At 41.1% G+C, this 12,818-nt stretch overlaps 1 protein-coding gene across 1 annotated transcript in view; it reads right to left on the reverse strand.

Annotated features, from left to right (window-relative positions):
* The window catches only part of kif26bb (kinesin family member 26Bb), a 46,697-nt gene that overhangs the window by 30,194 nt on the left and 3,685 nt on the right, over positions 1 to 12,818 (reverse strand). The window contains exons 3-5 of the mRNA XM_041806037.1: positions 9,026 to 9,529; positions 5,648 to 5,769; positions 5,366 to 5,537 (exon numbers count right to left, since the gene is read on the reverse strand). Coding sequence (XP_041661971.1) covers positions 5,366 to 5,537; positions 5,648 to 5,769; positions 9,026 to 9,529 — 798 coding nt within the window. The remainder of the gene's footprint in view (positions 1 to 5,365; positions 5,538 to 5,647; positions 5,770 to 9,025; positions 9,530 to 12,818) is intronic.

Here is a 12,818-nt window from a genome sequence, read left to right on the forward strand (position 1 = left end):
TGATGGAAGGATGAAAAGGTTGCATGTTGGAAGTCATAGGTTAAAGGTCAAAGTCGTAGGGCTCTTGTGCATGCCTTGCTTGTGAATGCAATACCTCAAAAAAGCTTTGAGAGGTTTTTAATCAACTTTGCACAAATGTCTGCTTTGACTCAAGGGTAAACTGTTTAAATTTTGGAGGACATAGGGCAAAGGTCAGTGTCATTGGACCTCATACTCAGACCTCGCTTTCCATGCCATTATTGTGAATGTAATATCTGAAGAAAGCTTTGAGAGATTTTCTTCAAACTTCGCACAAATGTTCTCTTTGACTCAAGGATGAACTTATTAGATATCAGAGGGTATAGGTCAAAGGTCAAGTCCAAGGGTCCCTAGTGTATCCATTGTTTGTAAATGCCAGATGTCAAGATGGCTTGACGGAGTCATTGGCCAAGGGTCTTGGTTGTAGGCCTTAAATGCATCGCTTGCTTTAAAAAATATATCAAAATTGCTTTGGGTAACTGTCATCAAACTACGGACACATTTCTAATATGACTCAAGGATGAAGTGATAAGAATTCAAAGGTCAAAGGCCCAAGGTTAGGCCATTGGGGTTTCTGTTCATTCCTAGATTTTAATGCAGTTCATAAAAAAATATATTTTTTGAACACTTTCAGGAATTTTCCTTTTACTTTACACAAATGTTCAACCAGACTCAAGGATTAATTAATTAATTTTTGAGAGTTAAAGATGAAGACTATGGAAGACTGTGCACCCCTATGAATGCAATATCTTAGGAAAGCTTTTCAAGATTTTCTTCAAACTCTGAAACATCAAAAATATCTACCATGACTCAAAGAAGAAGTGATCAGATTTTGGAGGTTATAGATCAAAGGTCAACGTTGTAGGGCTGACTCTGACTCAAAGATGAACAGGTAATCTACTCTATGCTGATTGATGTAGTTTGGCGGCAGCCAGTGCTAAAAACAGACCTGCAGCCCATCTCCAACAAAGGGGAGCAGAGTGGCACTGGTGCTGGAGCTGGACTGGAGTGCAGGAAGTGGAACTGCTTCATCTGACTAAAGAGGAAGTGAATTTTGGTACATGTTGTAGGTGGAAATTGGAGGTCAAACTACATTCAAAATAGCTGTCAGGATTAACACGGTTCCTGGGTTATTCTTGTTAATGTATCTTTAGAAAAACTATTCAGGATTTTCTTCAAACTTTGCACAAATGTTCATCCTGACTTTAGGTTGAACTGTTTAGATTATGGAGGGTAAAGGTCATCGGGCCTCATGTTCATCCCTGGCTTTCAATGCCATTATTTTGATCCCAATAGCTCAGAAAGGCTTTGGGAGATTTTCCTCAAACTTTGCAGACATATTGACTATGACTCAAGCATAAACTGAATAGATTTTGAAGAGCATAGGTCAAAGGTCAAGAACACTGGGCATCATGTTAATCCCTTGCTTGTAAAGGTAACTTCCCTTGAATGTTTTGAGTGAGTATCTTCAAACATTGCACAAATATCCACTATGACTCAAGGATGAACTGATTCAATATTAGAGGTCAGAGGTCAAGTGAAGTCAATAGTATCCTCGCTTTTGGATAAATATCTCAAGATACCTCCAAGACATTTTTGTCAAACTTTTCAAAAGTGTAGACTGTGGCCCGAGGGTGAACTACTTAGAATTTGGAGGGAACAGGTCAAAGATCAAGCTTATAGGGCTCAACTGTATCCCTTGCTTTTGAATCCATATCTTGAGATTGCTTTGAGGGATTGTCATTAAAGGTCATGGTCATCTGACCTTGTATTTAGCCCTTGCTTTTAAAAATTTCCACAAATCACACTTCCACAAAAAATGGCAGCAAATGTTCTTGACCCACAACTGCACTTTCACTGTACATCAATAGTTTCCCATGCAGAGGCTATTGAACTGCTAGGCAGTAGTTCTAGCTTTAATAATGAGCCTTGTGTTGTCTCTTTTTAAATTTTGTTTCAGCAGCAGAAGACAGCCAGCTGATCCAATTAAAGCAGAGACCATACATGCACTTACAGCTGCATGGCTATGCAAACCACCTGCTATATTTCCACATGTCATGACATTAATTCCTTAATGCATTTCTCTACCGGAAGTTTGAGGATTTAAGGGTTTTAAGCTCTTAAATTGAGTTAGCCTTTGACTCTTGCGGTCTTTTAACAAGGCTCATATGTTTTAGTCTGCAGGATGACAAAGCAATATGTACTTCACAACAGACAATGAGCTCTAATAAGGTACATAAAGCGATTAGAATTTCCTCCTGATCAGGATTTGGGTCTGCAAGATTGTGACTAACCATGTCTGCTGTTACACCCAGCTGAATGTGGTTTTGTTGAAATTATCCAGGACTGCATTACCCAACCATGACATCATCTCTTATTGACCATATGCAATCCTGAGAGCCTCAGTCCATCTGCCACATGATGAGCTCCCGGTAACTGTAAGGATTTTTTTTCTCCGTCCTCCTCATAATTTTCATATCTTATGCAAGAAGTGGCTCCCTAACTCTATTGAACATGTGTCAAACTCTATTTACGGGGCTTCAATTATTCAAGAGACCCTTTTTACAAGTGGAGGAGATTCTCTGCCGGTTTTCTACACAGAGATAATCAGGCACGCAGAGGCTCACAGAGCTGAGTGCTCGGGCAGGTGTGGGGTCTGTCTGAGCCTTTATCTGTAACTCTAGACTGAACCCAAGAGTCCATCCATCTGAGACAAGGGGAGAGCAGGCAGCCATATTGATCTGCCTGGTTTCTCCCAGAGGAGAGGAGGGTAGAGGAGGGGAGGAGCAAGATGGAGACATTAGCACCACATTACAGTGTATCATAAAGAACGGGTGATATAGGATCTCCTACAAATTGACTGTGATCTCTTTATACTGTAACAAGGGCGGTAAAAACACTTCCAAGGTGGTGGATGTGGGCGAAGATGGTGCTATACATCATCATAGATATACAACCCCAACTCCAAAAAAGTTCGGACACTGTGTACAATGTAAATATAAACACAATGCAACGATTTTCAAATCTCATAAACCCATATTTTATTCACAGTAGAGCATTGTAACCAAGACTTTTTACCATTTCATGAAATATATCAGCTCATTTTGAATTTGTTGGCAGCAACACATCCTGAAAAAGTAGGGACATGGCAACAGGACGCTGGAAAGGTGTCACTAATGAAAAAGCTGCAAATTAGGTTAACTGGCATCAGGTCAGTATGACCTGGAGCATTTTAGAGAGGCAGAGTCTCTCAGGAGTAAAGACTTTGAATATTTACTCTCTACAGTCCACAATATCATCAAAAGATTCAGAGAATCTGGAGAAATCTGTGGACAAGGGACAAGGCCGAAGGTCAATTAGGCATAATTCTGGACTGGAAATCACTGTATGGGCCCAGGAACACTTTCAGAAATCACTGTCTGTCAACACAGTTCAACATGTCATCCACAAATGCAAGTTAAAGCTGTGTCATGCAAAGAAGAAGCCAAATGTGAACACCATGCATCAATGCCCTTGTCTTCTCTGGGCCCGAGCTCATTTAAAATGGATGCCGACAAAACAGAAAACTGTTCTGTGGTCAGATGACTCAAAACTTGACATTCTTTTTGGAAAATATGGATGCTGTGTCTTGCAGACTAAAGAAGAGAGGGAACATCCAGCATCAGCGCACAGTTCAAAAGCCTGCATCTCTGATAGAATTGAGTTAAATTATTGGCTATTACAGGAGGTATAATGGCTCACAGAGGTCATGGTTCTATTCGTCACATGGTTTGGGGGTCATACAATGTAAATACAATATAAAATGGAAATTAAAATATGTGCATTTTGGAGCAATGCATCATAATTATCATTTATGAAATGTGCTGTGACACCCTTATCATAGAAAGCCAGTCATTGGTGTTTCTAACAGTGAATGACTGCCCACTGGCTCATGTAAACACAGGATGGGATGTTAAGACAGAGTCTGAGCACATAAATACCTGCTTGTAGTCAGTGTTCTCTATTTCTCTCAGTCCATCAAGTCTTCAAAATGTATTAGCAGTGGTAATGTCCTCAACCCTCTCTGCTTTAGCATCCGGAGGCTTTTAAAAACATCAAAGAGACGGGGGAGGAAGAAAAGACCAGTGCTCTTGCTGCAGAGCAAACTTTTCTTCTTCTGTTTTCTTCCTCTTCTTCAGTGGTTGTTCAATAGCGGTTAGTACATGTTTCCTGCATTACTGTCACCCAGATTGCTGGTGCCAATGTTTCATTTTTTCATGTTACAGACATATTCTTCATGTGACTGCTAGTGATGGGTCAATCATGAACGAGCCGGTTCGAAGAGCCGACTCTTTTAAGTGAATGATATGTCCCGGATCCTGTTTCAGAGCCATTCCATTACCAACTTTATTTTTACATAGATTGTGTGTGTCTGTGTCTTATTTGATTGATTAGTAGGCATTATCTTCTATCCTCTACCACAGGTACACCATGCATGAAAGACTTGTGTTTGTTTTAGGTGTGTCATACAGCCCAGCCAATGAGCAAATTTTATCTGACCAACAAGGTGTTTTCAGGAGATTTTTAAAAATAATTAATTTAATAAATAAAAACTGAGTATAGTTGGTGTAAAATACATGCCCAAATACTAGTCATATGTTATGATATTGCTAAAATTGGCAGGTCACATGAAGCCAAACTGATACCTGAATGATGAGCCGCTTGGGAGCCAAGCCAAATGATCTGGATCACTGAAAAGAGCCATAATTCCCATCACTAGTGACAACATACACAGAACCGTGACCCTTGAAACATGATGGTTCAGGATGTATCCAAATACTGTTAAACCCCTAGTGTGTATGGCGTGGGCAGCTTACACATCTGGAAACACTGATAGAAGTTTTACAGCAACATATGCTCCCATGTAGATAATATCTGGGAAAGCCATGCGTATTTGAGAAGGACAATGCTAAACCAATTACTGCATCATCACAACAGCCTGGCTTCACAGAAGAGTCCAGTCCTTTCACAAATGGAAAACATTTGGCGCATCATAAAGTGAAAAATCCAGCAAAGAATGGTTACACTCCCAGACATTGGCAAACTGTTTTTAAAAGAAGAGGGCTCTGTCCGTACATTTTTGAGATGTGCTGCTGCCATTAAATTCAAAATGATCTAATATTTTTTCATGAAATGGTAAAATGTCTCAGATTTGAAAATCAATGCATTCTCTTTATTCACAATTTAAACAGTGTCCTAACTTTTTTGGAATTGGAGTTTTAATTTTACAATTCATTTTCAAGGACTGATGAAACTGTCATGAATTTGTACCCAAAGCAAACACCATTCAGTGGAAAATCTGCTCTACCTTGCCAAGATTCGGCGAGTCTTTGGTCCTTGTGGCAGCTTGGAGCAGGCAGGAGGGTACAGGCGGTGGGTTTTTCTGGATCATCTCCCTGAAGCATGTGGGGAAATGAGCGGGAGCTGGATCAGAAGCCTGGCCTTTTTTCCTCAGTGTCAGGTTGAGCTTCTCGGCTGCCCTGCGGAGACAGAGGGAGGTGGCATGTCACTCCACTCATACTTGTGGTGAAGCCAGATTAGAGCATTTCTACACACTACTATCACGGTTTAGATTTGTTTTTTAACTTACCTGGCTAAAAGAGACATTGCAGCCGTGTTGGCAATGTTCACCACTCTGGATATGTGAGGGATCTTTGAGTTTGTCTGCACAGTCCCAATGTCACCACAGGCCAGCGTAGCATCATCTGCAGCCTGCTGGGGGAGACGCTCATTATAAAAATCCAAATCTGTAATTGCACTCCTGCTTCCCCTTCAAAAGGGGCTATTATCAAGGGTAATACTCTAGGGACGAGTATGGGTGCGTCTGTCTAAGTAGGGCATCTGAGCTGAAAGCACAGTGGGTTGAACATACACTATCAGCTTTATTATGGATCCTACTGGATGTGGAGTGTAAGAAATAGTCTATGATGGCTGCAGTGACTGCTTTCTTAGCTTTAACCATGAATCAAAAGCACACTCCCATTAAAAACACAGCAGTGTGTAGGCAGCGTGACATATTCAACATGCTACTGCTCAACATGAAGTCACAGAGCCTCGCCGCGGGCCACAGAGCCAACACTCTCATACACAGCACAGATAACTCAGAGTTTTCACAGCAGCATAACGTCAGCTCATATTTCTCCTTTAATAAGGTCCAAGTATAAACCGCCAATCAGTGCGGCACACAGACGCAGTCGAGGTTGATTTGCACGGAGGCTGGGAGGAGTATGAAGTCAGGGCTGGGTTAATATACAGTATGAAAGCCAAGCTCATTTGGATAATGTAAAGATACTCCCTCCTCCGCTCTTCATGTCCTCCTGTTGACTCATATTTCATTTCATAACCCTTTTTCTCCACTTTCTCATCCTGTCTGCTCTCATTTCTCCCTGATGTTGTTGCTTTAATATAAACCTTTATTATTTTTTGGTGTTTTTCTGTCCCGCCCACTCCTTTCCTTTGAAATTGGACTTTCTGTCCTTGCGCTCTCTCCTGCCTCCCATCTTAAACATTTAATTTAAATCTCTTTCCCCCCTTTCACCCTCCTTTTTTGTCTCCTTTCTCCTCAGTCTTTGTCCACCACTTTCACTCCTGTCATATGATTTCACATCAGCCACACAAAGCGGTATTGATCTGCCCTCTGACTGGACCCGCCTTGCTAATCTCTCGTACAGTCTAGGTCAGAGCAGCAGTACAGTTTCATTATAGTGAAATATTCCATTATTATTGTCAGATTTGATTAAATAGAACTTTTAAAATATCGCCTCTAAGACCATGTCACGCCACTATCAGACTGCTGATCCTGGAGGCTGGCAAGAATCCTGTTCAAGGGCAGTCTGAGAATATAACAAACATGCCAGCTCATGTGCTATTTGACAAATGTGTCTGGCACCTGTCTAAGTCAGTAGAATTTTCATCTTACCCTGTAAAAACGGACCAATCAAATTTATCCAATAAGAAGCAGGATGGAGGCATTTTCATAATTTATTAAGACAAAAAGTATTTGGCCACAACTGTCAATTATTGAATGCAGGTGTTTCAGTCAGACCATTTGCCACAGGCGTATAAAATCAAACACCTAGCCATTTGCAAACATTTCATCCCTGCCTGATATTCCACAGCCAACGGTAAGTGATATTATTAGAAAGTGGAAGCGTTTAGGAACAACAGCAGCTCAGCCACAAAGCAGAAGACCACGTAAAATCACAGAGTGGGGTCAACTACTGCTGAGAGGCATGGTTGGTAAAAATCGCCAACGCTCTGGTGATCCAAAGCTGAAGAGTTCTGAACTTCCACCAGCATTAATGTTAGCACTAAAACTGTTTTAGGGGTTTCCATGGCTGAGCAGCTGCATGCAAGCCTCACATTACCAAGTCCAATGCCAAGGCGTCAGATGGAAAGGTGTAAAACACACTGGCACTGGATTGTGGAGCAGTGGAAACGTGTCTTGTTGAGTAATGAATCAGCCTCCTCTTCCAACAGGGCTGAGTTCAGCCTTCAGGGGATTGTCAAAAAAAAAAACAGATTTATAGACACGGGAGATTCACAAGGAGTGGACTGAGGCTGGAGTCAGTGGATCAAGAGTCACCACACACAGGAGACAATCCTGAACTACAGATGTCATAAGATTCTCATCTGGATTAAGGATAAAAAGATCCGGACCATTGCTCAGAGGTTCGGAGTCCTGTTTTCAGATGAAAGTGATTTTTGAATTTCATTTGGAACCAAGGTCCCAGAGTCTGTAGGAGGATCAGAGAGGCAAAGAATCCAAGGTGCTCTGGTGCCATGTCATCTGCTGTTGGTCCACTGTGCTTTATCAAGTCCAGAGCCAACGCTGTCAGCCATCTAGTGGGAGATTTAAGAGCACTTCACACTTCATTCTGCTGAGAAATTAATTGAGATACTGATTTCCTTTTCCAGCAAGACTTGGCACCTGCCCACAGTGAAGCCAGAACTACCAGAAACTGGTGTGCTGACCATGGTGTCACTGTGTTTGATTGGCCAGCAAACTGGTCTGACCTGAACCCCATGGAGAATCTGGAGTATCATCAAGAGGAAGATGAGAGACACCAGACTCAACGATACAGATGAGCTAAGGGCTGCTATCAGAGTAACCTGGGCTTCATTATATCCAGCAGTGCCATGGACTGATTGGCTCCATGACACATCACATTTATGCAGTAAATGGTGCAACATTTCTGTGTTAGAAATCCTTTTTTGGATTGGTGTTTTGTCGTAGTCTAATGTTTTTAGATCATTATTTTTTTATTTTTGTGAGCTGTAAGCCGTAATCATCACAATTAAATCCAAAAAAGGTTTGAATAATTCCCTTTGATGAGATGTATCTGGAATAGGTGGAAGTGTCACTTCTTGAATTAAATCACAGGAAAAAGAAAACTTTTTCATGATGTTCAATTCTTTTCAGTTTTTCTGTGTTCACATTTTTGTCCCTTAAAAGTTCATAAAGACCTTTTTGTTCCTAAGACCTGATGATTGGAGCACTGACTTAGAATGTGCACCTTCACATTATGCCTTCATTATACCGAAGATGACCCAACAACCTTTCTAATAAAAAACACAAAAACTCTTTCACCGACTATAGATCTGCAACCTTTTTCACTAAGGAATGGGGCCTCAGCATAGTGTGGCTTCCATCACAGTAATGCATATTTCACTAGCCGTCTCTATTAAATATGACCACCCCCTATTGATCACGAGTGCTTTCTGACGGGGCAGCTTTTATGACAGGAGTAAATCATGAGCCAATTCCATTCCATTAGCAAAAGTAGTTTTAAACAACGTCCTGGGCCATGGGATCTAAATAGGCTCTGATTAGGTCCCATAAATCACTGCTGTTCTGACACGTGCACCCATAAAGATGTACTTTGCACATAGAGCTCATTAAAGGGGGGATGCCCACTGGAGGATGTGTTATCTGTGATTTAATGTTAAGAGAAGCTTTTAGGGGTACCTGACGGTAAGGATGCATGCTGACACCATCAGTGTTGGACACAGATTTAGACGCCACCAGCTGCTGCTGCTCCTCCACCCAGCGGTCCATGTCCACATTCACCGGTTTTGGCCCCCTACGTCTGAGGGTTTGAGGGGTACTCTGAGGGGTCCTCTGGGGGGTCCTTTGAGGGGTTCTCTGAGGTGTTCTTGGACTTCGTGGGCTGTGAGGGCTCTGGGTGAGACTGCGTGACTGATTGGCTGTCTCGCGTCGAGCTCGGTCTCCATGCTTTGTCTCACTCTGTCCCAGCAGTGAACCGATGCTAAAGCTGGGTTCAAAGGATGGCTTCGCTATTGACTGACCCCTGCCCACAGCTAAGAGGACAGCCTCCTGTTTGAGATGGTTCAGGGTCACCCCACAGGACCCACACTCACCCAGCTCCCTCTCTCGCTCTCTGGATTCATTGGTGGAGCGACTATGGACACGAAGGTTGTCATGAAGGAACATAGACAGGTCACCAGAGTCCTGCAGAAAGACATGAAGGAAATTATTCCATATGACTGAAGTCAAACCTAGCTGTCTGAGGGCTGAAGAAGTCTGTGATTGAGATAAGCCCTATCTTCACAAAAGAGAATCACCTAATACGATTCAGCACAGGCTTCTTCAAGATATAATTACAAAGCTAATAGCAAAGCTAATTAGCTCAGTCTGATTTGTGTCTTGAGATTACCATACAGTAAATGATCACTAAGCACATGGAAATCCAGTCGTAGGAAGGCAGTGAAGGCAATTTAACACTTAGCAAAGCAATCATGGAGTCAGGATGACTGACCCATCATTAAAAGTGCAGTAAAATGTTATGTACTGCTGTAAAAAAAGACAGCAGCAATCATTTTAGTTTTATTCCATTTCCTGAAAACAACATACAAACAATTCTAAGACATTTAATGTTCAGACTTATAAAATGTATTGTTTTTGTGGAAATATACACAAATTCTAAATTTGATGCATACAAAATAATCAAAAAAGTTGGGAAGAAAGAAAAGTGGGGAAAGTTGTGGAATGTTCAAAAACACCTGGAACATCAACAGGTGAGTAGGTTAGGTGGTAACAGGTGATAGTACCATGATTGGGTATAAAAGGAGCACACCAGCTATTTTTAGTTAGTGTCCTAGTCTTAGTCTTAAAGGGGACATATTTTACCCTTTTAAGACCAGTTTATATTGGTCCTCAGAGGTCCCCAAAACATGCCTGTGAAGTTTGTTGCTGAAGAAACACTTCAGTATTTGTATCTACGCATGTTTCATAAACCCTCTGTTTCAGCCCTGCTCAGAACAAGCTGTTTCTGTGTCTGTGCCTTTAAATGTTTCTAAACTGTCTGACTCCGCCCCCCTGACCCTGCCCCTTTCAGGAAATGGATGTGGCTGTCCTGATAGGATCAGGAGAGGAGGGCGGGACTTTCTTCCAATTGGGGAGGGCCAATTGAACCCTTGGGGCAGGGCTAACTCCCCTCATGACATCATGAGGGGAAAATCTGAGAACAGCTTGTTTCAGCACACATTTTCTGAAAGGTGGAGAAAGAGGGGCGGAGTTTCTGGTACTCGAGGGGATGTGGACAGGTCAGGGTCACATATTTTCATTAGAAAAGCCTGAATAAGGGATTTTTGCATAACATGACCCCTTTAAGATTAAAATGTGCTTTAATTTTAGTCACTTTTTAGTAATTTCTTAAGTTTTTGTCTAGTTTTAATCAACAAAAACTCAAAAACATTTTACTCCAGCTTTAGTCTGCATTAAGTGATGATATTTTAGTCTTGACTTTTAGTACGGGCATTTTTCTCGTTCTCTGAATCTGGTGCCAAATCACACTAGTGTGCTTTATGTGCTCTACCAGCTGTAACTGTGCAAATGCTTTATTTTGTTATATTTAAATTGACTTTATGAATGTTTTAATACTTCTATGGCAATGTAAAGCACACTGGGTTTGCCTGTGATGGAATGTGCTCTGTATATAAAATCACTAAGGTTATTCTTCTCTGGCTGGTTGTAGGACTATTGTTTCTGGATTTTTTAAGAAGACGATTCATTTCTGCGTGAATTTGCTTTATTTAACAAACTAAAATGCTTTGGAATAGCTGGCAGAAATCAAATACTATCATTCTGACAATTTAAAGAAGATTTGGTTAATCAAAGCTCCATCATAAGTCCATGAAGCTACAGAAAAGATGTTTCAGTTTATGAGATTTTCAGACAGAACTACGCTGTCAAATCTGATCTAATAAAATCAAAGCCCTATCCTGCTTTTATCCATGACAAAGACATTCATGGGCCACATCCTGTTTGTCCTGCCCTTGACATTACATCCAACAGACTCTCTCTCTCTCCTTCCTCACATCCCTCACATCCATCCTCTAAGCGGCCAGCACATCGTCAGTGACCCGTACTCCCCCAGAGGAGCACTGAAGGAGTTCTCTATCATGTAGTGAAACAGAATCATTAAAAGCTCCAAAAGTGCTCTAACAGTGGCAAGTGAATGGATGTGTGACCCACTGACTAAACACACAGGAACACAGAGAAGCTCATTTTATCACATAGAAATGATGACAAATCAAGATATGAGCTGATATAGTCAGACTGAACCAGATCTCAAACCTGTCTAAAAGACCGATGATATCTTGGAGCCATGGTGTTTTTGAGAATCTGTCCTCAGATCAATAAACCGACAGAAGCTAATCAGCTTATCAGATTTCCTCTGACCATGTCTGCGGCAGCACCGTAGCATCTCTCTGTTTCTCAAACGGTGCTCCGCTCTGTCCTGTGGTCTCTCCCTTAAAAACATGCTGTGTCCCACCCACTTAGCAGGACAGAAATAAATCGCCCTCTCTCAGTGGAGAGCACTGTGGACATGACACATGGATATCGGAGATAAAATATTCATTCGAAACCACTCGCTCAGGAATGGCACTGGTTTACTTTGTCGATTGGAGTGTGTTTGATGGATGTTGGTGGTGACAAATGTACAGATGGGTGGTGTGTGGACCTCCCAGAGGCAGCGCTGTGAAGACTGATGAACACACATGAATATTATAACACTGTCTAATTGACTTTAACACACAGCACTTGTGAGAAAATGGGTTAGAAGAGTGATTTTTGTTGTCAATTTATTAACAAATTTTAGCAGATTATAATGTGACTTGGATAGGGTTCGTGAGATAGGGCGTTTTGAGGATATATTGGTGTATTTCACATAAGTAAATGGGTCAGACAATATTGTTTTTATTGATATGTTACAATAAAATGACGTTTTACATTTCCTCTTCATCTGGCCATCAGTGAGAGCAATGCTGGATAAATTATTTAGGATAAAGGAAAGATGCCAGGCCAAATGTTCAGTAAAAAAATTGTTTTACAGTCAGAACCACTAACAGTTATATGCATATTGACCACAGGATAATCTAAATGAGATGGGTAGAAAAAACAGAGAATTATCATTGTATTTATTTAAGAAACGGTTTTATTGTTACTCAAAATCGCATGTTATTGATATCTGTTTGAAACTAGTGCCAAACGATTTGGTAATAATGTGTGATTACGATTACATTAGACCAGAGATGTCAGACTCAATCACAGCAGGGGCCGAATTCTGAATTAGAGTCTAACCTGAGGGTCTAACTGGTCAAAATTTCTCATTAACTGCCAACTTCATCTTTACCGGTAACAAGTTATAGGGGGAAAAAAATGTAACATTGATGATAAATGATTTTGAGATTTTAGAAAAAAGTCAAAAGTTAAAATCGTGATCTTTAACAATTAA

The sequence above is a fragment of the Cheilinus undulatus genome, linkage group 14, assembly GCF_018320785.1.
Source record: "Cheilinus undulatus linkage group 14, ASM1832078v1, whole genome shotgun sequence".
In the NCBI taxonomy this organism is placed as follows: Eukaryota; Metazoa; Chordata; class Actinopteri; order Labriformes; family Labridae; genus Cheilinus; species Cheilinus undulatus.